The following is a 24173-nucleotide window of genomic DNA, read 5'->3' on the forward strand; positions in this document are numbered from 1 at the left end:
CAGTTGCTGTCCTCACTACACAATGGCAAGAAGATTCGGGGGGAGAGAAAGAACACAAGTACTTACCGAGAATCAGAATGCCACTAGGACAAAGAGATGAGTGCACAGATCTTAAAGCTAGAGGGGGGGCAAAGAGTGAAGTGGCGGTCGAGTGAAGGATATTATTCTGGTATGGTTATTCAGCGTATTATTCGCAAATGAATGAGAAGTGACGAGAAGGAAATAAAGGAAGGACTATGTTTTATTCGGCCATCATCCCATTGAGGGTTTGGGCTTACAACATAAGATGAAGAATAATAGAACTGACTGGGGCGTGTATCAATAGGCCGGTATCTTATTCGTATTGGGCGGAGAGTCACAAGGCTGGCTCGGAGGTACTTGCAGTTTGCCTGGGTGTGCACTGTTGACCCAGGTATCCCGAAAATACAGTGTGGTTTTTTACCTGTACTGCAAATACATCACTGCCAATCCTGATGATCCAGGCCGTTAAGTACCTGAAGGCTCAAAACAAGTCGTCATCATGGTGTGGATCTTAAATAATGCCCGATATTGTACCCATCATAGATAATTACGGGGTATATGAGGGTGCATAAAATAACCCCGTGGATGTATATGCTGTAGACGAAAATGAGAATTCCTCTTTATTCAATTAATTATTCACAAAGCTCTTTGCCCAAGGAAAATAACTAGGGAACAGTTTCCATCAGGATCGACAAGGGCGTTCTGGCCCTGACCTGATCCGGACGAACCAATTGGTCAAAATCCAGAAACAACAGGAGGCTGTGGCTGGGTACCAGGTACTCCACTATACACTTGAGCACACGACCAAAGCAAAGTCTTCAGTACTACCCGGGGACGGTGACACTGTTAGTCAGAGCTTAAGTCAGCCACTCTCCTGGCCCCGAAACGTCGACCCCCCATGGCCTGTTCTATATATACACTTCTGCCTTTCACCAACTTACATTCAGTCGCCTCTTTCATCTGCGCCCTAGATATCTCGCCATGAAAAACGACTGAAACTTGCTTGTTTTTCTCTTATCGGCTTTCGCTGTTTCTTCAGCATGTTTCCCTTATCTGTGTCGCCCATCTCGGTGGGTTCGAACGTCTTTTTCGCATTTGCCCTCTTCCTCATCTCCGCACTTGTGTTACTTCTCCTGCGACGGTTTCTCACCCTCCGGGCCACCCCCGCGTATTTAATTGTCCCTATATTCCTAGCTCTAGCTCTGCCAGCTAGTGTTGTGCTTTTGGTCCCCATCGATTTAGCATCCAGTTCGCGGGATGGATCCGGTCCCAAAGCAATCTGGCTACCGGAACGAATGGTTTTGGTCTGCTGGCGCATTGCCTACTGGTTAATCTTTGTTCTCACCTGGTAAGTGTACTGCGCTCTTCATAACCAATGGCTGTCACTCATTCTTATCTCTCTTCCAGGGTTATCCTCCCATTACTCGGTGAATATGTCGACTCGGGCTACCGTGAACCGAAAGGCCGGCTTATGTACTCTCTCCGATCGAACGCCAAATACCAGATGATTGTTCTGGGATGTGCTCTGGTAGGGTTGATCTACGTTTCAATCTCGAATGGCTTCGAATTCACATCCATCAAAGGTCTCGTCATGGCATTGGCATATGTGTGGGGTCTCGTCCTTGCCATTTACCTCATGGGTCATGGGCTTGTTTCGATCCCGCGCAATCTGCTCCGAAACTCCAATGTAAGCGGTCGGCTACGCAGACTCCAGGCCCATGCGCCCAAGGTGCACGATCGCCTGATGGACTCGGTCAATGAGTTAGCGAATCTCAATGGCCAGGTTTCGCAACTACAACGCCGTAAGACGGGAACCGCTCGTGACTTCCAGGAATGGATTGAAGAGCTTCGGGAAGGCCACGGCCAATCCGACGTGCGCGCCCCGATCCTCGAGTCACCCGATACATCCGCAACGATACCTTCTGTCATCACGGAACGCTATCTGGCCGACCTTACACGGCGGCTTCAGCGTGCTCGGCATATGAAGACCCGATTTGTAGACGAGTGGGATCGGCTAGTCCAATTATCAGCCGATCTGCAAGCCATCATTAATTCTGCAGCTTCAAAGAAGCTGGAATTTGCACCGGCTCCACGTCGGTCATCCTGCATCCCTCGTGTGAAATTCCTCACCCCGTATATGCGGTACCAGCTGTATTCCAACGTCATTCCCTCGGTTCGGTTGGCCTTAGGTGCATTCTTCGCAGTGGCATCAGTCTGCATTGTTTGGTCGGAAATGATCAAGTCTTTGGCGCCCCATCTCTCTGCCGTGAGTTTGACCGTGGTGCCTCACTGGAAGGACAATCCAGTTGGCTTTGGTGGTCAACTCACTGCCTCTGCCTGGCTATTGTACATGTGTTCGGCGGCTCTCGTTGGTGTCAGTGATGTCAAGGTATGGGGAAACCGCGCGCTTGTCCGTCGTAATACATATGGTGAGAGTGCCTGCTGGTACGCCGGTCTTGTGGCTCGGTTGACAGTACCAATTGCGTACAACTTCTTGACCTTCTTGCCAAAAGAGTTTAGGCGAACGACTACTTTCTACCAATTCCTTGGTAAACTCATCAACCTGACCCCCCTCGGGAAAGGCTTTGATTTCATCTTCCCAATCTTCATTCTCCTGCCTATCTGCGCAACAATGTTCAACCTGTACGGGCGTATCAAAAACATCTTCGGGTGCGGCCTTGCAGAGGACGATGATATCCACGATGTCGAAAACAACCCTGCCGGGTATGGCATGGGTGGCTGGCGTGAGGGTCGCGACCTCATTGAACGGGAATTGAATGGCTTCGGTTCTCTGGCGGTATCCTCCCGTGGTGGTCGCTCAACGTGGGCGTCGGATCGTGATGATGAAGGTTCCCCTGGGTCATCCAGACTGCGGCTCCCGGTTGCAGAGGGCTCCCAACCTGCCCAGAGGACAGTTGTTGCGCCTACTATTGTAGAAGGCGAGGATGAGGAAGACGAGGGCTTCTTCCAGTCCTTTGCGCATCGTGTCAAAAACACATTTGATACTACCAGCACTCCTCGGTGGTTCCAGGGTGAGCCATTCCGACTTCCGCGCTGGATGTCGGGTGATAACAATCCCACAGAAGAAGCTTCGGCACTATTCGGAGGTCGGGACGTGCCTGGTCGTCTGCGCCTAGGTTGATTACATTCCGGTCCTTGGGTCTCGTCAACTGCTGGACAGTGTAATATACCGTTTACTTGTACATAGCTCAATTCGTTTGTCTTGCTTGGATACACCAGTTCCAATTGAACATTTTTATATACGAAAAAATTATCCATGATTAAAGAAGGGGTATTGATGCTACCACCCGCCCCCCTTGGATAATACCATTTCCCTCTGCCTGAAATTTCAGTAGCGCCTTCCTCATTTAGCTAAGTACCTCTAGTTTATATGGTAAAAAGACATACATTTTAATTAGAAAAGAATCGCTGATTTCTATATGATTCAATCCCTTGATTAATGAGGTATTTGATAGAGCAGTTAACGATAAAGCAGTATATAAAGCAGTTGATATAAGATATAATAGGAGTGACTTGATTTTATTAGGGATATATATATAAACTGTAGGTACCTGCTGTCTATGCGGTATATACAGTAAATTGGGAGGCGGTAAGGAGAGCGGTAGGCAGAAGCAAGTGTCGAAGCAGGTACTTAGCTAAATGAGGAAGGCGCTACTGAGATTTCAGGCAGAGGGAAATGGTATTATCCAAGGGGGGCGGGTGGTAACTAGCATCTATACCCTTTATTTAGTGGGTAAATAAAATTGGTTTAAAAAAAAATGCCCTCGTCCAGGATCGAACTGGAGACCTTCGGATTTCAATCTTGTTACCAAGAATGTCACATTGAAAGTATATGAGACCAACGTCATAACCAAACTAGACCACGAAGGCTGTCGGCGAGTTGTCTGATAGACCACTGGAGCCGATTATGGACTGTTCCCAATTTGATAGCATTATACTCTGAACATAACTAATAAGTGAGCTACGCTTGGGCTTCAAGTATATAATCTATCCCTTCGATTTGGTCGATTTTTGTTGAATATCTAATAAATAAAGTATGCCCGTTGAATCTCTTCATGATACAAAAATAAATACCAAGTTGTATATAGTGTACCAGCTACCCGTAAGCGACCACTCGGGGTGGTGGCGCATACGTGTTACCCGACTATCTGCTGTTTGCATGTTTGCTAGATATATTGTTTGCTACACAGTAAACGATATGTTCGAGGCTTGCAATATTTGCAAAAAGTCGGCTATATCAACAGGCTGCTTCCCACTTTGCAACTTGCTTCTTCTCTCTTCATCTTCGTTATTTCGTCGAATGTATTGAACGTACTCTTACTGCTTGATCGACCTGGCACCTCATAAACTACTAGTATTCTCGGTTAACCTCACCTAACTAGTTAGTTATTCTGTATAGTTTACCTCGCTCCGCTTAGCAAAATTAAGCTGGCATTCGGATGTCCACATATAGATATGGTGGGACTACAATGTAGTGGTGCGATGTAAGAGGGAGAGAGTTGTCTATTCCTAAGGGGCAGAATGCCCGACTATCTAGTTATGGAGGGTTGGTGCCTGCCGCACCGGGCTGATGGTCAGGTGACCACCATGTCCAACAATATATCTCTCTCAGACATTAGAAACATCCGTATGACATTTTCGAGTCTTTAATTGCCTGCAACAAGCATGGTCGGCCACCTGTGTGACCATCTTACATATTTCTAGTACCTCATGTCCCTTTCCCCTTTCTCCTTCCTCCTTTCCTGATACTCCCCCAAAATATACCATAAACAGTTAGTTGAGGTTTTAAATCAGTACACCACTGTTCAGGGCCCTCGAGCAAAACCAATTACTACTGTTTCCGATCAAATTATGATCAAGTTCGGAATACCTAGGATCTCAAATTTGCGGCCGACCACATTGTGCCCTGGGTCAGCGACAGACTCAAGCTGTCAGTTTCTCAAGGCCTCTACCTGGAATATCTCCCACTACCTGTGATAGATGCAGTTATGTCAAAGTCCAAGTCCACTAAGAGAATATAGAATTTGTCAAATTCAACTTGAATTCTTCAACTATCCAGTTATCTCATATTCCACGGTGCATCTACTCTCCTCGCAAGTATACTACCCTAATACAGTTCTTCCCCTCACAATGGACGGGCTAACCTTCCAAGGCAGGTAGGTATTGTATATACCTGGGCCCTCGGGTATTAGTGTATTATCACATGCACCTGAGTAATATTACTTGTCCTAGAGTACTACATGTAGGTTTCAATCTTTTAAGGCTTTTTCTCCGAGTCATGCTTTATCCCAAAATTTGGAATTGAGCCCTGGAGTTTTGTTTAGCTGAATTAATTGTACTATTACCTGTCGTTGCCTTGATTGACTGCTGGCTATCTCATTGATGGATTATTCACCCACGAGCCTTGGAGCAGCGCGAAAGTCTTTGTGGAGTCGCGGTTGGTTGCGCTCGATTCATTGACTTGCAAAACAACACATTGGACCTACTTGCGTTTGATATATATGTTGCTTGTCATGAGAACGGCGTAGCGGTGCCGCCTCGTCTTGTTTATGTATGTACATATTCATCTCGTACAATACGGCAAAGCTCATATCAATAGTCCCACCACAATGCGGGGGTCCGTTCTGCGGAATAAAGAAACATCAATATGTAAATAATTACTCTCTAAGGACTTATGTCGACCAAAACTTTTACCGCTTTAGGACGACATCTAGAGTTGCTGATTCTTGCCATCCTCCGGGACCCTTGCAGCCCGTGAATCCTTCTCCCTGCAATTGCGGCAAAGTGGTAATAACAGGAGCTTATGGACCTTGAATTTCTTGGTGCCATCTTTTCCCTCTCTTGTTCCACATGGACATGTAATCTCGTGACCTAGTTTTCTCAGAATATTGACTTCTGCTTGTGTTTCCTGTAGGCGTTGCAATTGCGGGTCACGACCACCTGGAACCCTGTAGCATGGCCGGCAAATGTTACTCCCCTCAGACCTATGCCAGGTCTTTGAGACACCTGGAAAGCCCTCCACAGCATGACACTTGACACAAACATACGGCGGCCTTTTCTGAAGCTTTGCAAGCTCGTCTGGTGTTGGAGCAAGCTTCTCAGGGCCGTTTCGATCGTTGCCATATCTGACCAGGTAGGCATAACATCCGCCGCACCGTAAGCTAACCTCTTTCCAGTACAAGAGTGGCTTGCCATATTTAAGGCGGTTGATATTCTCGGTCACAGGACAATTGCCATTTTGGCATCTTCCGACGTTCTGCACGAGAAAGTCCTTGTCCTCTTGTCGTTTCTTGGCGCCAAGGGATCGCAGTTCACCGGTGGCATATTTTGAAGCCCGGCAAGCCCTACACAAGATCATCTGGTATTCATCTGACCATGTGTAATCCGGCGCATTTGGGTTCTGTGGAGTATGACAATGTCCGCAATGTACTTGGACTCCAGCCTTCTTATCCTCGAGCCGCTTTTGCTGAGCCTGCGCGTTGGCCACATACTCTAGCTTGGGCAAATTGTGTTTGGAATCTCGGTCGCGGTAACCGTAGCAATAGGAGCAGATGAAACCAGCAAGGGGATCATCCTCCCGCAGCAGGAAACGCCGAGTCATCGTGATTGGGTGACTTTCCATATGACTCAAAACCTGTCGGCGAAGAACCGTGTTCTTACAAGGAAAATTGCTGCACTCCGATGCCCGCTGAAGATTTGTTCCAGGGATTCCCTGTTTGAGGGACCAGCATGAGTTTAATCCTTTCCATCCCGGAGAATACAGGACTGGATCTCGAATCACCTCAGCTAGCTCGAAGGTGGACAGCGTGCTACCTGCGTAAACACGTCCATGCCACTGAAAAGTGTCGAAGATAATCATAAACAGCCCTTCTGCAAGCTGAGCATTGGCAGCATCAACACCTGAGCCGAAAACAGCGAGTAGCACAAACCTGCTCAGAGCCCCAGGAAGACGCGCTCTATCATAGTGTAGATTTCGAACGCCACTCCTGATACTCAATTCATGGCCGGTTCGGCGTACTCCCCCATGACCAGTGAATCCCACATAACCATCACATCCAAACTCTTGATCTGGAAAATCGCCAGGAACAAGGTGGCAGTAATTCACCATGCGTTCATCAGCGTAACGCAACAAAGGAAGAGAAAGTAGGTCTTCAACCATCCACTTGTCCTTCTCGAATAGTGCTTTCACCTCTGGCAGTGTAACCGAGAGGACATTAGTCATAAGTGTACCCACATCGTATCGTCGCAGACCGAGAAAAAAAGTCCAGGTGATAGGCTTTTCTTTCTTGAAGCAGGAAAAGGACATTCTCTGAGCCCAGTCCAGCAGAGGCTCAATGACGGATCTCAGGGCACGCTCAAACTTGTCCCCAGAAGGTAAACCGCACGGGACACCCATGACTAGATGAGCAGACAACGCTTCATCTTGGCCATGATCAGACACTGGAGCCGTGCCAATGTCAGCCAGAACACAAGCACTATGTTCCTCAGACCAATCTGCATCAGGATCCTGCAATCGGTCATATTCGTCCTCAATATCAGAAAGATCAAATACTGTGACATAGTTAGCGAGAACAAACAGCGTACTTAATAATAGGGTGTATCTCTTACCATATCGATCTTCGACCTGATCCTCGACCACAGACCATGGATTCTCGTGATGTGGCACTGCATCAACGCGCTTTATATTGCCCGCGATCAATGGGCTACAACGTTGATGATTTTTTTGAGCGTTGTCAGAAGCGTGGGTGGTATGATTAGCTGGGTGATATCTCTTTGGGGCCCGAGGTATGTCTTCCCTATTGCCGTCCCCGTGATTCTTCCTCTTATTGCTGGGCGGCTCCATTGCGTCCGGCAATCATTCAATTCAAACACAGAAAAGATCTTATGGGGTATATATTGGCCCAGTGAGATAGACCTTCAGATATTGGTGAAGTAGAAAAGCAAGAGTGTACTATACTAGTGTCCAAATATGAATGGATGGGGCAACCTTCCAACAATGGAAGTACCTCTTCCAAACCGTCACATTACCAAACAAGATTACCATTTCGTTCTTATCTGGCTATGTACATTGTATACTAGTAGATATACCTTTTGGACTTGTGATGATATGATTGTATATTATCTATGAACCTATGACCTGGAGGAACCCAACAGCTCCGCCGGCCTCGGCACATTTTACTTACATATAGAGAGTTTGCATAACTACGACTACAGACGATTAAAGTATATTCCAAATAGGACATATTATTATAATTCTTATATCATAAGACAACCCCAGTGCTAATTGTCAAATATTTTAGAAATTCGATCATTGTTTACAAGTGTCTTACTGGCTGCTTTCAGTTCTGGTATATAGTACTATTGTGGGGTGCAAATTTCACAATCGGCTCAAGTGGTCTATCAGACAACTCGCCGACAGCCTTCGTGGTCTAGTTTGGTCATGACGTTGGTCTCATATCTTTCAATGTGACATTCTTGGTAACAAGATTGAAATCCGAAGGTCTCCAGTTCGATCCTGGACGAGGGCATTTTTTTTTTTTCCCACATCCTAACCGAGATGGAATTCCTCTAATGCCTCTCTTCTATACTGTACAACCCTTGGATTTGTCGATTTTTAGTATGTTTGCTAGATGCTAGGCAGTTAGTGATACTCGGGACCTACTATATATTAAATTGAGGGTTGGGAGTGCTACTGTTTAAATATTGAATTCTTTTGCATCTGTAAAAATACTTAATTAAATACAACGCTATTTGTGAGCTAAAGGAAGCCTGGGTGATTTTTCTACAGCGTATGGGATACACCTATGAAAGGTGCTTCAAAGTATATGTATACATCTCGACCACCTCTCAATAGCGGTCCGTATTTCGTGCACATGGCGCGACTCTAGCATAGGGACCTGTTCCTAGGTGTACATAGTTGTTAAACTTCTTAGTCTAACAGCTCTTCAATCTCACCTACATTCATCATACACCTCGGCATCTCTGTAGACCTCTATCCTCATGGTACCTACTATACCAGCCCATTGATATAACCTTGGTTGTATCCAGCATGTATCTCAAGTCTTTTCTCTGTCTCTAGACACCAGCCTACGCTTCATTCCCCACTTGTTGTTGCATCCATAGGCGGATAGTTTAGGATAATACCATTCATACTGAGTGGATATCTTCCACCTGGCTCTGCGGACTACTAAAAATTGAGTTGCTTCTTCACTGAAATGGCTTGTTGTAATAGACAAGTGTGTTTTCTTCTCGCCACTCTTCGTAGCCTGTATCACTATCTTCCCAATCAACTCGGAACATGTATAGTCGTCAATATCTACCAATCCGGTGCTTAACAAGCAGCCTCGAGTCAAATACATAGGTATTGGCCGTAACCAGCTACATGGGTGAAATTAGAAGACTGTACGATGGGTCAGGCCGCGACAAGCAGCCGTGTGGCAAGACCAATGGCCCGGTTATCAAAAATATATACATTTCTCAAACGTGGTTTACACTGGCATATTCTTGATTTATTGATTGAAGAACATCGTAACGAACATATGCAGGTGGTATTCAGAATGCACCCCGGCTGATGCAGCTGGACTCAAATGGATGGACTCACATGGTACTGTCGAATATCTACACTTCAAATGGGCGCCTTTGTCAACCTTTACATAGTCCCCTAACTTAACTTCTTCCACAGTTGACCATCTTCTCGCATTTCACCATGCACCCAGACGTCTTTGTAGACCTGTTGGTATGTCAGATCCTGGTTCTTGGGTATTTGATACGCCATATATTTGTTACTGTAGACCAGAGAGAGATAGTACCGGCTTTTATAGTAGCTGCCCCATTATTCTTCTTCATCTTCTTCTTCATCTTCTTCTTCATCTTCTTCTTCATCTTCTTCTTCATCTTCTTCTTCATCTTCTTCTTCATCTTCTTCTTCATCTTCTTCTTCTACTCTCTCTCTCTCTCTTTATGTCAAATACGTAGCTTGTCATAGCAGGGTGTCTTGGAGACTTGATCAAGGACAACTTAGGTGGTTATCAGGTGAGTCTAAATGACATATCTACTAGTATATAATGTAGGTATAGATGACATGGTAACCATTGTATGGTACTGTAACGGTTCCGGGGAAGCACTTTGACCTTAAAAATGTTGCCCTATCTATATTTGGACACTAGTATACACTTGCTTTCCTACTTCCTAATTCCCGAAGGTCTGTCTCACTGGGTTAGTATATACCTAATAAGTTAATTTCTGGGTTTGAATTGAATTGATTACCGGGCGTAATACGGGGAGTGCAATGGGGAAGACATATATTGAGCCCCCAGGAGATATCACCCAGCTAATCACACTCCCCACGCTTTTGACGATGTAGACGACTTTTTAATATAACCGCAGATTTTACCTCGCTTGTTCTCTTTCTATATATAGAAAGATCTTCTATACGGGTTATGCTTCTAATTGCCTTCGCAGTCTATACACATATGGATATGATCCCTGTTATTCTTCATTATTCTTTTGGTTTTAATACTACGAGTAGAACGATATACCACCTATGCAGATAAATAGGATCATTGAAGTGCTACATCCTCTTCGGGGGGAGAAGCCAGCCAGCTACTCTTGTTACTTGTATTACTTGTCGTAGACAGAAAGATCGGTCTGAACATTATACTCATTTCTCGCTAACTTCTTTATTTTGCAGCTAATTCTTCTTGTCTTCTGGGCACAGTACCGGTAATTTCGCTACTCCCCGTGAACCAGTAATAGTAAGTGGCACCCAGTAAACGCCATGGATCCAAGCCAATTCTTGTCGGCTCCTTGCAAGGAGGAGTGCCAGGAGGTGCTTGTTGGAGTTTATAAGCGAAAGCAAGTTCCTTGCGAATTGTATCCAGATCCGCTGTGGGATTCACATTTCCACGTAGTCACATAGTGTAATTGCTGTTTTCAAACGAATGTCGATCCCAGTCCTTGGGGATGGAGCTGGCGATTGGGGACCTATTGCCTTGGTTGGTTCTGGCATAGGTTTTGCTCCCCTTTCTAGTTCTTTTCGACTTATCTTGCTAGTCTGTTAGATGTTGATTTGGGGGGCATTCATTTACTCAGTGCTCTATATCTCCACGGATAAACAAAGCCCTTTCGTTAATCCCTGAAGTATCTGTATACCTGCATGCTCGTGTCACTCCATCACTATTGGGTCCTAAGGATCGAACATTCTTTGGGGTTTGAATTCTTTCTTCTATTTCCCCTACCCCGGCTCTGCCATAATAGCTAGGGCTGACGTCTGTTGGTGGTTATCACTGTTTCGATTCGTGATAGGGAAATAACAAGAAACGGAAAATGAAGAGAGGGACATGGCCACATAAATGGCCGGCCATGCTTGTTACGAACAAAAAGAGACTCGAATGTGTAAATATAGGTGTTTCTAATGTCCGATATATATACATGCGGACATCCGAATGCCAGCCACAATACACACTGTATAAAATTTTATTTTTATTTTTTTTGATCATGAGGAACTTTAGGGAAAATTTATTTGTTAAATATTCAACCAAAATTGGCTACATTTGGAGGGATAGAATTTCGGTTATTTACTTGAAGCCTGGCTTTAGTCCATAGTACCATTAAGTCGTGTAACTTCCATAATCGGCTCAAGTGGTCTATCAGACAACTCGCCGACAGCCTTCGTGGTCTAGTTTGGTTATGACGTTGGTCTCATATACTTTCAATGTGACATTCTTGGTAACAAGATTGAAATCCGAAGGTCTCCAGTTCGATCCTGGACGAGGGCATTTTTTTTGCCTTTCCTATTTAGAGACGCGGGTCATATCTATGGATCAGACCAATTATTTCGGGTGTACTCCGTTGTAGGGTTACTTGCCAAGAACCGGGTAATTGGGCTAAGCGCCCAAGCGACGATTAGATTATACTTAGTTACCCGGTTCTTGCTAAGTAACCCTACCCCCATTCGGGTGTAGCCATGGTATCCCTACACCCGAATGGGGGTAGGGCAAGAACCGGGTACCGAGAAAATCATAACATACGGCATGTCTTCGTTCTCGACCCTAAGGGCGATCTAGCCGAATTGAAACGAGCAGAAATTGAGCATAATTGTTTAGGAATTCTTTTCAAGACACATTAGATATTGCACGTAAATGTATATGTAACTAGCTCATTCCTCTTCGTAATCCATGGAGGGTTACTCATCGAATTTGGTTTACATCAATACAGTTGACTATACAACTAGCTATATGTTAATATCTGATGTAGCCGACATTTTGATACATACCGAAAGACAGGGGCTGTATGACCCCGCGTTTTTGCACATACATACGCCGATCGAGGTCAGATTGGGTTACTCAAGGCCGAGAAAGAGCCTCCATATCACGACTAATGAGGAGCTGCATGTACCTTGATAAGATCTCCAAAAAAATACAGCCGGGAAGTATATAACCATATTCAGGATAGGGACATATGGATGTAACCGGTCTGCCTTGTGGGAGCATCGCCACACTGCCAGGCAGCCTCAAGGTAATACAAGGCACCCATCAATTTAGTTACCCCAACCATTGCAAATGTCGCCATGATTCCGACGTCAAAAGAATTGACCTGAATTCAGACGATCCACTAGGCAGACACAACCTTGTTGGGAGTATCACTAACCAATTGCTATGGCAAAAAACTACTCTCCGCCTTATCTGCCCATTCCAGACGACTTGGGGGCATGACTTCACCGTCCACGCTCTCCCCTCCACAGAGATCCATGACTTTACTGCCCCCAATCCTCGCTCAGTCCACCTTGGGCGAGAAGTGCGCAGTATACATAGACCAGGTCACCGATACCCTCCCCGTTCATCTACATTCCCTCCGCCTTCAACTGGACCCCGTTCTCATCTACCTGTCCAACACGCCACTCGGCCCTCTTGCGAAAAAGCTGCCATTTGCCCCAGACGACCAGCCGATCGCTCTCCTCGCAGCTGTTGTTATTTGCATATTCACCATCGTGATGAGTTGGCGCAACCCCTTAAAAATGCTCCGCCGCTCGCCGAGCTACGCTCCCGCATCATCCAACCCGCAGGTTAGCGATGAGGATTTCAGCTACATCACACCTTCAGATATGGCGGGCTCGCCAGGAGATGAAGCCGACCCGGATGTTATTTCACTCCGTCACCGCGGCACTATCTACCCATTGCGCTTCCGCGCATACGCCATTGTCGACGGTCTCTTGACTATCGGAGACATACGAAAGGCGGCTGCTGAGTGCACAGGAGCCGAACACCCGAACTGTGTGAGGCTGCTGTACAAGGGAAAGCTACTCAAGAACGACGCGCAGACATGCAAAGCCGAGGGGCTCAAGCAGCACTCCGAGGTGCTATGTGTGGTGTCTGACGCAGTATCCCAGAGCGATGTCTCCGATGATAACGGACAAAACATCCCTGTATCTGCATCAGCGCCAGCACCCCCGCCGCTACCCCGCCCCACTAGTGCAGGGGGCGCCTCGTCCCCTCCCACCTCCGCGGGTGGAAAGAGCAAGAACTCGAGAAAGAAGAAACGCAATGGCAAGAAGTCGCCCGTCGGTGCAGAAGCCCCCGGTCCCTCTCGGTCGCCACGGCCTACATCGTCAGGCCACTCAGGTGCCCCTGCCGCGTCGCCTAACATCAAGTTGCTGCGTACTCCGCTGGAACAGGTCAATGCTCTGGCGGAATGGTTCGAGCAGGAGATGAAGCCGCTCTGCGATGAATACATTGCGTATCCGCCTAGTGACAAGAAGAAACGAAACTTTGAGAATAAGAAACTGAGCGAGACGATCCTCACACAAATCCAGTTGAAGGCGGATGGAATCGAGCCAAATGGTGACGAGAGGGCGCGCAGTGCACGCCGGGCCCTCATCAAGGATACGCAGGCGGTTCTCGCCGAGCTGGACAAACTTGTACAGCCGGGAGATTTGTAATTGGTCTACATACATATGTAGACACTTACCTCCGTACAATATGTATCAATCTCATACCAAGGGCTGTTCTACCGGTCAAGTTTCCATTTTGCTGGGACCTGTCCAGCCCCTCGGGGTGGCATTGGCATATTGTGATATATCAACCTTGCTATTTCCCCTACTAAACCTGTCGGAATGATTTGCCGGCATGTATACATACCCTTTTCGTATTTCCCCTCTCTTTCTTCCATTTTCCCCGTATACCCAAATTGGGGGAGCTCACAGGAGGTTCTCACCGTTGTCTAGATCACTTTAGTGGCATCTCGGAATGATCAACATGGCTCAGGGGCAATGCACGGCCCAGAACTAAAGTTGCGAGAATCGAGATTTTTCTTAAATCATAGTCTATTGAACATTTAGAACGATTATTGATTAATATGCTGTAAGAGAGACATATGATGCATGCCTGGGAGGATGCGATAACAAATACCGTAGTCCATCCTCCGTACTCCGTAGTATGTACTGAGTGGACTTGGTTTCCACCTACTATTCCCAGTCTGGCTACCTTTCCTCCAGGGCTCTCCTTAGACTCTCCCTCTTGCTCTTTTTTTTTCCCTATCTTGATCTTCTCTTCTTTACATTCTCTCCTCTTTTCTCGAACTTTCATTTATTCTACCTCCTTGCCATAATTGGTAATCGACCTCTCCTTGCCTCATCCTCCCGGCCCCGCGAGACCTCGAAGAAGCCTTCCACGGGACCAGCCACCCCCCGCCAGCAGCTCTTGTCGAACCAAACTTGACAAACTGGACCCCCTGCAGTTGTGCTCAACCCTACGGCTGTGTTGACAATTTGCTGTTTTCGGTGTACCCCTTACGCTCTACCTTGCGACTCTACCTGGAATGGCTTGACCCGACAAGTCAACCCATCTCTACCGCAATCTCTACTACTGAGCCGGGTTACAGCTGGACTGGCCTTTTTTTCATTTGTGAACAATAACCTCTGGAATGGCGGGTGTCGCTACAGCGGCATATTCCGCAGATGCCTTAGCATCGCCCGTGGATGGCTCGCTATGGGATTTTGCGGTACCACTTGTGCACGAGGTAAGATTATTCGGTGTGGCATTCTAGTCTCTGACCTGGTAGCCCAAGAATGTGGGAAAGAAAAAAAAAAGCGCTGATCCCCTTTTCCCCCGCAGGATAACCACCACTCATCGAAACAACGTGAGTCGCACGACTCGAACTCAATCGGCGCAAAATTCTCTCGACAGCGTACCTCGAACGGCTCACGCAGCTCCTCGGTCTCGCGCAACGTACACGCACATGAATCGCCCTATCTAGCCTCGAACCGAGGACGGAGGGAACCCAGTCTCAATCGACATGGGAGTGAAGTAGGCAGTATGCGAGATGCTTTTGGTTCCGAGGCAGCCGGTCGTAAAGAGCCCGAAGAGGCCGATGATGATCTTCAACTGAGTTTAGACGGAAAGACGAACCAGGAAAAATGGATCCACCGAGACAAGCTGGCAAAGATCGAGAGTGAAGAGCTCCACCAAGCAGCCATTCTCTTCCAGCGACGGATGAGAGGAGAGAGCAAATCGAGTGTGGGACGTGGAAGGAGCTATGATTCACACCAGAGTCCTGCTAACGGGACTGGTACAGCGACCTCGCCCGCTGCAGAATATTCCGAACCCTGGCCGAAAGTGAAAGAAGAACCCGGCAAGCGGGGTGTGAACAACAATGTAGGTGGCAGTGTGCGGGAACATTGGGATCTCCGCCGACCAGAGGAGATTGCTGCGGACGATGCAGCCGCCAGCCTCTACAGCCACCCTGGCCTTGGAAAAAGCGCCTCCCGAATACCCATCTCTACGGCTAGTCCAGTTCCCATCCTCGGCCGCGATTCTGGCAGTTCAAGGAGCCGTGCCGCAACAGATGAAGAAGACCGGTCTTCACGGAACCGTAGAGCCAGCGAACCTATCACCATCGAGCAAGATGGTTCGACTCCTTCTCCACAAAGTCGACCAGGCAGTCGTGGATTCAGCAGTACACAGAACACGGGCAAGAAGACAGTCAAGAGCTCTACGAACCGAAAGACCTCTGCTCCACCTGCGAACAGGAAGACGAGCACTCCTCGATCTCGCGCTGTCTCCGGTAACAACACACAGCGCCCTACCACCCGGTCAGGTGAAAGTCGTCTTCCAACAACCGCTAACCGACCCGAAGGAGACCCGCCTTGGTTGGCAACCATGTATAAGCCCGATCCTCGCCTTCCACCAGACCAACAGATGATCCCGACCGTCGCCAAGAAGATGATGCAGGAACGCTGGGAGAAGGAAGGCCGGACACCAAACACATACGACCGCCACTTCGCGCCCCTCGCAGTGCACCCATTCGATACGCCGCCTCCTGTAGCCACCAAGGCTGAGCCAGAACCGCAACCACAACCGCAACCGCAACCAGTTGAGTCTCTACAGCTCGAGGATTTGTCACCTCGGCCATCAAAGAGCCCAGAACCGCCCCGCCCGAATACAAGCACCGGCTACAGCACCATGCCCAAGGTGCAGGAAACACCCCCAATGGGATTAGCACCTAACCCCAACCCCAACTGGAGCCCTCCAGTTGTCACCGCGCAACAGCTACCGAAGAAAGAGAAGAGCTGCGGGTGCTGCATTGTGATGTGATGGACTCTCACTCTACAACCATCTGTCCAATCTCTCTTCTATTTCCCCAACATACTTTTGATATTTGCACATCTGCTTGATTCCCTTCTCTGTCATTTTTTTATTATTTCTAGCGTCTCCGGCGGGATGGTGTTCTGTCGGTTCTGTTCTGTGATTTTATATCCGGCGATCTAGGGCATTTCTTCGCCTTGAGTTCAAATTTCTCCAGACTGCTTTTTAATTTGGCATCCTCCTTCAACACCAGAGCATGGATATTCTTGTTTCTCTTCTCCCATGCATTCATTCCTTGATATTTCCCTTCTCATCTCCTGTGATCATTGTGATTCCTACCGAAGTGGTAAGGGGGACCTCAAAAAGCTCGCTCCAGATTGCGATGGATGGAATGGGGATGAGAGACATACACTTCACAATAAACATAAGTTGTGATGTGCGCCTCTTCCTTCCCATCCTATTACCTGCCTGTGACTTTCTTGACCCCATGATTCCCTTTCCCTTCTCCAATCCTTGGATTTCTCTCCGAAACATCTTTGAAGCCTGTTTTCCCATATTCCCAAGCCTTCTTACTAGCGATTTTCTCCTCTTTTTTTGGTCTGGTCAGGTGGATTTGTTTGCCTTTTGAATGCCAGATAATTACGGAGTTAATCAGATATCAGGTTAAATGAATGAACACATACCTGCACAAAATTACTATTTGACTTGTACTCGTAAGCATGTAGATACTGCGCCAACTAGCCCAATATAGATCAAATTGTATTTTATAGACATCTACGAACTATATGTACCTTAGCTATCTAGACTTTACCCAAACAAGAAAAAGCTTCCCGGCTGACAAATATCACATGACATCATTGCCGCATCCAATCCCGCAATCTTGACGGAATGGCCAACCAATCCTCTCATCTTTTTGCTTGTACTTGTACCCCGCCAAATCTCCTATAAAAAGAGACACTACCGCCTCCTCTCTTTCCTCCCAAACCGCCCACCATTTCGTCCATCTTTACCCGTCTTTTCGGCTCCTTCGCCGGCCCAAATCCCGCCGCCATGTCCGCCGCAAAGACTCGCGCTCAGTCCCTCATTAACGACAACGCTGTCGTTGTTTTCTCCAAGTCATACTGCCCTTACTGCGACTCTTCCAAGAAGTTGCTCGACAGCTTGAACGCCAAGTACACTACCCTCGAGCTGGATCAGGATGGTAGGTCTTTTGCTTTTGCTCGCGTGCGAGAAGAGGAGTTTTAGCACCGAGCTAGCTATATTTTTGATACGTTTTTTGGTCTCTCTTTTGAATGAATCGCTAATATGAGTTTATTACAGAGGAAGGAGCTGCTATCCAGAGCGCTCTTGCCGAGATCTCAAACCAGCGCACTGTGCCCAACATCTTCATCAACAAGAAGCACATCGGCGGCAACTCCGACCTCCAGGGTAAGAAGGACCTGAAGGAGCTCCTTAAGGCCGCTGGTGCGATCTAAGCGGTGATGTCATATAAACAAGAATCTCCCGAGGCCTGAGTCTGAATATAGTCTGAGGTATATTTCGTACTCTACAGCCTTTATTTTATATCTGCCAATCCAGTCGTCTCATAGACTTCCTTTCCTAGGTCTTGTAGATCTATGTAATGTGGGGAGATATTTTCATGCCGTAGGACTGGAGGGATCAAAAGAGCCCTGTCATCTTTCAGCGTTAGATGCGTATTGAGTGGAGCATTGCTCTGGAATGTCTTGTAGTCCGACATGGGAGAAAAGTGAACAGCGACTAACTCGTACAGGTATGTTGATACAAACAAACAAAATCAAAGCCATAACCCAAGGATAAATCAGATAACCTTCTGTACGACGGTTCCAAGTGGCCTCTCAACAATCGACATCAACCCGTCGACAATACTCGTCCGGGCCCCTTCACTTGAAACAGTCTTGCCAGCCAAATAATTCAACCAAACAAGCCGACTAATCCGCTCATCAGCGACACGCCCCATCCACTTAACTGGCTTATCAGTCCCAGGCTGGAAGAGCGCGTCCAAAGCGCCATGCGCATCGCGCATCAAAACCAGCGTCTGTCCCTTCGGCACCGACTTTCCCTTCCCTGCGCCGAAAACAGCCTTGAAATCATTCATTGAAGTTCCGAAGCTCTCATCCTGGAACTCGCTCGGCCCCGCGGTCTTCTTCGCCTTCGCGCGCGCAGTGATACCACGCACCCATCCGTCGCGCAGATGCATAAAGTCTGTGTTACGAGTGGGAACGATACGGAATGCAGTGCGGATGCCGTTTTCCTTGATGATAGCAGACCAGGCGGCGTCGCCGCGGTCCGCGTCAAGGAGAAGCTCCTTGAGCTGCTGGCGCTCTGGCGAGACGAGGGAGGTAGCGGCGGTAGTGCCAACGCCGGAAATGGCCGCGTCAGAATCGGTAGTGAGCGGGTGGATTGCTGTGTGCAGGAGGCGGCGTTGCAGCTCGGTTATGTCGGATTTCGCGACGTACAGGCCGACCACGTAAACTTCAATTGAGAGGAAGGAGACGGTGCGGACACCAAGGCCAAGTAATTGGTATTCTTCGCCTTGGGACGGCGCTAGATCGTCGCCTTCTTGCTTGCCTTCTGTTGCTTCGGATGTGGGGAGTCGGATTGTGCTTGGGAAGTGAGGGATGGTGCTTGTTCCTGTTGGCACTTGCTCGAGTCTGTCTTGGCCTTGGATCGTTATTAATGATGGGCCACCGCTGGTGAAGCCGACTGGTCCGTCCATGCGCATTGCGCCATTCTTCGGAGGTGTGGAGATGGTCTTGTCATCTTTGCTGGTATCTAGTTCGTTGAGGCCGAAGAGGTCTAGCTTGATCACACCGTAGAGACCGACTGCACAGACAATCATGCCGGCTGCGGAGAGGACCATCTTTCGCTGAGCTTGGGAGGCATGCTGGAGATCCGCCGCTGCGGATGCTCGGGAGCGGAGGGGGTTATTGGTGGCATTGGAGCGGAGGGGAGTGGTGGAGAGATGGCGAGAGGAGAGGCGTGTTGTGCGGATTTGTTGCCGAGTGAGGCATTGGTAAGTCCGCCATGGGTTCTGACGGAGGGTGGAGGCCATTTTGAGCTTCGTTCGTTCGATGAGGAATGGCGAGGGCAGGATTGGCGGGTGACGGAGATGGAGTGTGGGGATGCACGTGATATGGCATGATCTACATTAGTATACCGTCATGTATCAAGAGATGGTTTCGGTGGAATAAGGAGGTTTTTTTAACTTATAATGATGGAGCTCTACTCATCTCATGTGAAAGCTGGCACATCTTGATGGCAGTTACTTAAATAATCAGTCTCTAACAGAAGGGCTGTGGATGCACTATGATATGACTACGTCTGGTGCATGTTGATATTTACTTGACAATAACCTTGTGAGAGCCACCGGTCACTTCGAAGATTGCTGTATCATCAGCATAGGCAACTTCTCTTATCAGCTGCTTGCCATCAATGGTGATCAAAGGCTTCTTCGACGCAGTGACATAGGGCAAAGTGACATTCCCAATAGTACCCTTCGGCGCCGAGAAAGTCAACACATATCCACTAGAATTCAAAGCCCAAGACGCCTTAAACTTCCCGAGGGAGGTGACAAAGCCAGCCTCGGCAAAATCCAAGTCTCCAAATTGCGGCGCGATTTTCCACGTCAATCCTAGTGGCGAGACCACAGAGAGACCGACAACAAACTCTGTTAACGCAGACGTCGGACCAGATGACCAGCCGTGTGCATGTGAGACATATGATGGATCATAGCCATATCCGCGGTCCATCCGATACCCGAAAGTTCCGTTCCTTAGATAGCCCTCAATTACAGTGCTCTCTGTACCATTCGGGTTGTTGATATACCAACCCCAGCTACGACGAATGAGGTCCAGGGCGCGTGCGGGCTTGCGAGCAATGAAGTGACTTTGGATCTCAAAAGATGATATGAACGAAGCAATGTTCTCTGGCAACTCAGGAGCTACGGCCCCGATGGGGGTCCAGTTCTTGAGAAGCTTTTCTGAAATGCTGGCTGTGTGCTCTTCGTCAACAACACCGAAAATAATTGCCATACTATTAGCATCTTGTGGATGTAGAGAGGTATCGGTTGCGTTGTCCTTGAATGCGCCGTACGACTCGTCCCAGCAGTAGGTGTTGATTGCTTTTTTGAGATTGACAGCCTGGGAGCTCCAAGTGCTTGAGAGATTGGCTGAATCTCCAGCCCACAAAGAGAGAGAGGCTCCCGTTTGTAGCGTATGATAGAGACTAGAGCGTGTTAGCTGTAAAGCCTTCTGCATAATTGATTCACAACGTACATCATCTGTGCTTCCGAGTTGTTATAACCTTGCTGCCATCTCGCCCAGTCTCGCGTGCCTGTCACATTCAAAAGCCCGCTGGGATAAGTCACCTTTCCATAAATATATTCCATGGCGTGCAGATAGCTGGCCCAATTCTCCAACAAGAAGTCTGTATCATTGGTGTAAAGCACATAATTATAGGTGCCAATCATAGACCACATATGATATGTGTCCGAGTCCTTCTGGCTCAATGGAGGCCCAGACTCATCAAATGCACCTGTTGTCTTGTTCTATAATCCCCAGAACTGTCAGTTCTATGCTAAAAATAGAACAAACAAAACTCACCTGGGTGTTGTACATAATCTGCAAAGCGTTTTTAACACTTTCCAAATCTCCCAGACTCACAAAAGCGGAAGGCACGGCAATGCCCATGTCACCAGGCCAAACCGCACGATCTCGCTTTGCCCCATCAACTATAATCGTGTCTCCTGGCCCGAGAGTCCCATTGTTTGCCCACCCAGAGGTGATACCCTTTGCAACACGACCAGTAGTCACAGGCACTTCATTCGTCTGCAGAGTATATGCACCGCTATACCAGATGCGGTTCAAAAGCTCATCATTGCAGTGAAAGTACCCCTGATAAGCTCGGAGATTCGACCAAGTGGGCTTAAATGCGACTTCTAAGCTCAAATCATCAATTTGAACACTGCCTGAATTGTCTGTGATCAAGAAGACGGTCAAGTATCGGAACCCGCCCCGCAGATATTTGTCCGGCATGATATATGTACCCTTCTCAGTTGACGATATATTTGCATACAACGCGCCATCATGATAGAGAGCGTTTGATGAGTCCGACCACTCTCCAATCCAATTTTTGGCTTCTGTAAATGCTAGCCCTAGAGCTCCGCTACCGGTGGAGGTATAGTCTAGATGGACGATGCCACCGACTTCAATACCGAAGTCGAATACAATGAGTGATCCATTGCCGTATAATTTTGCTTTGTATGGATGCGAGGAGTCTGCCACAGCGTTCGTTTTTAACTCCGATAAGGTTGAGACTGGTCGTACTGTTCGCGATGCCGGTGCGTATATGTTCTCTTCCCATGGCCCGCTGAATGCAGTGTTCGTAGGCCCAGAACAAGAGGTATCACGCCAGCAAGTGTCTGCAACAGATAGCGAGAAGAGAGACCAAAGAATCAATACCACACTGCACCAGTATGATTGTGCCATTGGTGGTTGAGTTGAAGTAGATAAATACCGCATATCGTAACAGCATACCAACCTTTTTTAAATACAGAGCATAGCACAGATAGAAATGGCTCGACCGTGCAATAGTGGATATGGGAAGGTTAGTTACCCCATATTCGCGATTGGTGGAAGAATCAGGGCAAACGATGTTAACACTTGTAGGACTTTGGCAAGGATCGGCGAAACAAGCACTCATAAGACTTCGAAATCATGTTTTTACTGCATAAACCATCTAGCCTAGTCTTTTCTCGCAGTAAATTTTCTCCGCAATGTCATGTTGCCATGTCCGCTCGGTGTAAAGACCGACCGAGTGCAACATGGGAAATTCGAGCAATGTGCGGGGTTCTATAGCTAGGGAATATAAGACCTCGTTTTTTATTAGAAAAATATCCAATTGAGCAGTCCGATCCGAGCTCACAATGCGATTCTTCGGCATTCCTTCCCTAGCCATGCCCCTATGGCTGACTGTGTCACCATTTGTATATGCAAATGAAGAACGCAGCTCAAATGTTTGCATTGTCAAAGCCAATGGGCACCAGAGAGATGACGTCCCTAACATCCTAGAAGCCTTCCAACGGTGTGGCAATGGTGGTACTATCATATTTCCAGAGGACCAAGCCTACTGGATTGGTACTCGGTTGAACCCCGTTGTAAGCAATATACAAATTGAATGGCGCGGGAAATGGACAGTAAGTGGGCTGTCACTGTATCCAATGATAAACGCAACTAATACGAGCTAGTTCTCCGACGATTTGGATTACTGGCGTAATCACTCATATCCAGTTGCCTTCCAAAACCACGCTGCTGGGTTCATTATCACGGGCCACAATATCACGATCGATGGATACGGCACTGGTAGTATCGATGGTAATGGGAACACATGGTACACAGCCGAGAAAGGCGACACACAGCCCGGTAGACCAATGCCGTTTGTATTTTGGAATGTATCCGATGTTAGTGTCGAAAATTTCTACGTCAAAGACCCCCAGTTGTGGGCTGTAAATATCATGAACGGAACCAATATGCGCTTCAATAACATCTACTGCAATGCGACTGCGGTAGATGCACCATACGGCGAAAACTGGGTCCAGAATACAGACGGATTTGGTATATCCACCCACTCCGGTTTCCTCGCGGCCAACTAACACTATGGATAGACACAATGGACGTGCAGAATGTCCAACTCAGCAATTTCGTCTACCAAGGTGGCGATGACTGCGTGGCGATTAAACCGCGATCCTACAATGTCGATATCCACAATGTCACCTGCCGTGGTGGAAATGGGATTGCTATAGGCAGTCTGGGCCAATACCAGGAAGACTCAAGTGTGGCTAATATCCGCATCGATACAGTCAAGGTGATCCGATACAACGATGACATGCACAACAGCGCGTATATCAAAACGTGGGTCGGCGCACTTGTACCGCAGAGCTCGTATGAGAATGCTGGACTCCCTCGCGGCGGTGGCTGGGGCAGCATTCGGAATGTGTTGTTCTCAAACTTCGAAGTCCATGGAGCCAATGCTGGACCTACTGTCAAACAGGACAATGGAAACAATGGCTCGTATTCGGGAACAAGTTTGATGAGTATTTCCAATGTCGCATTTGTAAATTTCACGGGCTATATTGAGAGTACTTCGACGAATGTGGCATCTGTTTCATGCTCAAATGTGCATCCGTGCTACAATATCGATTTTGATAACGTGATTCTATACGCCCAAGAGAATGCAACGACGCCGGGAATTGGGTCGTGCAAGTATACATTGGAAGGAGGGGTACACGGGCTCGATGGATGCTGAAAATTCTTCATACCAGAAACACAAGCAAGTAAGGGGACATAAAAACCGAATCTGAGGTTATCTAGATCGGCAAATTTGCTTTTCATTGCGAGTATGTGCAGCAATCACCTTGATTCTAGGCATAAGGAACAGAGACTTCAGGCATCGTGTTCTTAAAAATAGCATTGCTAATATTGAATCAGATTTCTGTAACCTTGGGAGAAAAACAAGACAATTAATACTTAAGCA

At 47.6% G+C, this 24173-nt stretch overlaps 8 protein-coding genes across 8 annotated transcripts; 5 read left to right on the top strand and 3 right to left on the bottom strand.

Annotated features, from left to right (window-relative positions):
- Positions 1 to 1061: 1061 nt before the first annotated feature.
- LCP9604111_2985 (LMBR1 domain-containing protein) lies at positions 1062 to 3163 on the top strand (the record flags this gene model as incomplete). The annotated part of the gene is made up of 2 exons (XM_039070522.1): positions 1062 to 1369; positions 1429 to 3163. 2 exons carry the CDS (start codon positions 1062 to 1064, stop codon positions 3161 to 3163), a joined length of 2043 nt encoding a protein of 680 aa, XP_038930940.1.
- A 2589-nt stretch (positions 3164 to 5752) lies between these two features.
- LCP9604111_2986 (uncharacterized protein) lies at positions 5753 to 7885 on the bottom strand (the record flags this gene model as incomplete). The annotated part of the gene is made up of 2 exons (XM_039070523.1): positions 5753 to 7593; positions 7651 to 7885. 2 exons carry the CDS (start codon positions 7883 to 7885, stop codon positions 5753 to 5755), a joined length of 2076 nt encoding a protein of 691 aa, XP_038930941.1.
- Positions 7886 to 12790: 4905 nt separating this feature from the next.
- Positions 12791 to 13978, top strand: LCP9604111_2987 (BAG family molecular chaperone regulator; the record flags this gene model as incomplete). Its single annotated transcript, XM_039070524.1, has 1 exon — positions 12791 to 13978. One exon carries the CDS (start codon positions 12791 to 12793, stop codon positions 13976 to 13978), a length of 1188 nt encoding a protein of 395 aa, XP_038930942.1.
- A 983-nt stretch (positions 13979 to 14961) lies between these two features.
- On the top strand, positions 14962 to 16631 carry LCP9604111_2988 (uncharacterized protein; the record flags this gene model as incomplete). The annotated part of the gene is made up of 2 exons (XM_039070525.1): positions 14962 to 15057; positions 15153 to 16631. 2 exons carry the CDS (start codon positions 14962 to 14964, stop codon positions 16629 to 16631), a joined length of 1575 nt encoding a protein of 524 aa, XP_038930943.1.
- A 1041-nt stretch (positions 16632 to 17672) lies between these two features.
- On the top strand, positions 17673 to 18097 carry LCP9604111_2989 (glutaredoxin; the record flags this gene model as incomplete). Its single annotated transcript, XM_039070526.1, has 2 exons — positions 17673 to 17823; positions 17943 to 18097. The coding sequence occupies 2 exons, from the start codon at positions 17673 to 17675 to the stop codon at positions 18095 to 18097; spliced, it is 306 nt and encodes a 101-aa protein (XP_038930944.1).
- A 344-nt stretch (positions 18098 to 18441) lies between these two features.
- LCP9604111_2990 (chalcone isomerase domain-containing protein) lies at positions 18442 to 19695 on the bottom strand (the record flags this gene model as incomplete). Its single annotated transcript, XM_039070528.1, has 1 exon — positions 18442 to 19695. One exon carries the CDS (start codon positions 19693 to 19695, stop codon positions 18442 to 18444), a length of 1254 nt encoding a protein of 417 aa, XP_038930945.1.
- Positions 19696 to 19981: 286 nt separating this feature from the next.
- On the bottom strand, positions 19982 to 22129 carry LCP9604111_2991 (putative alpha-L-rhamnosidase B; the record flags this gene model as incomplete). Its single annotated transcript, XM_039070529.1, has 3 exons — positions 19982 to 20867; positions 20918 to 21189; positions 21245 to 22129. The coding sequence occupies 3 exons, from the start codon at positions 22127 to 22129 to the stop codon at positions 19982 to 19984; spliced, it is 2043 nt and encodes a 680-aa protein (XP_038930946.1).
- A 437-nt stretch (positions 22130 to 22566) lies between these two features.
- On the top strand, positions 22567 to 23945 carry LCP9604111_2992 (putative extracellular exo-polygalacturonase; the record flags this gene model as incomplete). Its single annotated transcript, XM_039070530.1, has 3 exons — positions 22567 to 22836; positions 22888 to 23254; positions 23305 to 23945. The coding sequence occupies 3 exons, from the start codon at positions 22567 to 22569 to the stop codon at positions 23943 to 23945; spliced, it is 1278 nt and encodes a 425-aa protein (XP_038930947.1).
- Between the last annotated feature and the right edge of the window lie 228 nt (positions 23946 to 24173).

The sequence above is a fragment of the Penicillium roqueforti genome, assembly GCF_015533775.1.
Source record: "Penicillium roqueforti strain LCP96 04111 chromosome Unknown scaffold_04, whole genome shotgun sequence".
NCBI lineage: Eukaryota > Fungi > Ascomycota > Eurotiomycetes > Eurotiales > Aspergillaceae > Penicillium > Penicillium roqueforti.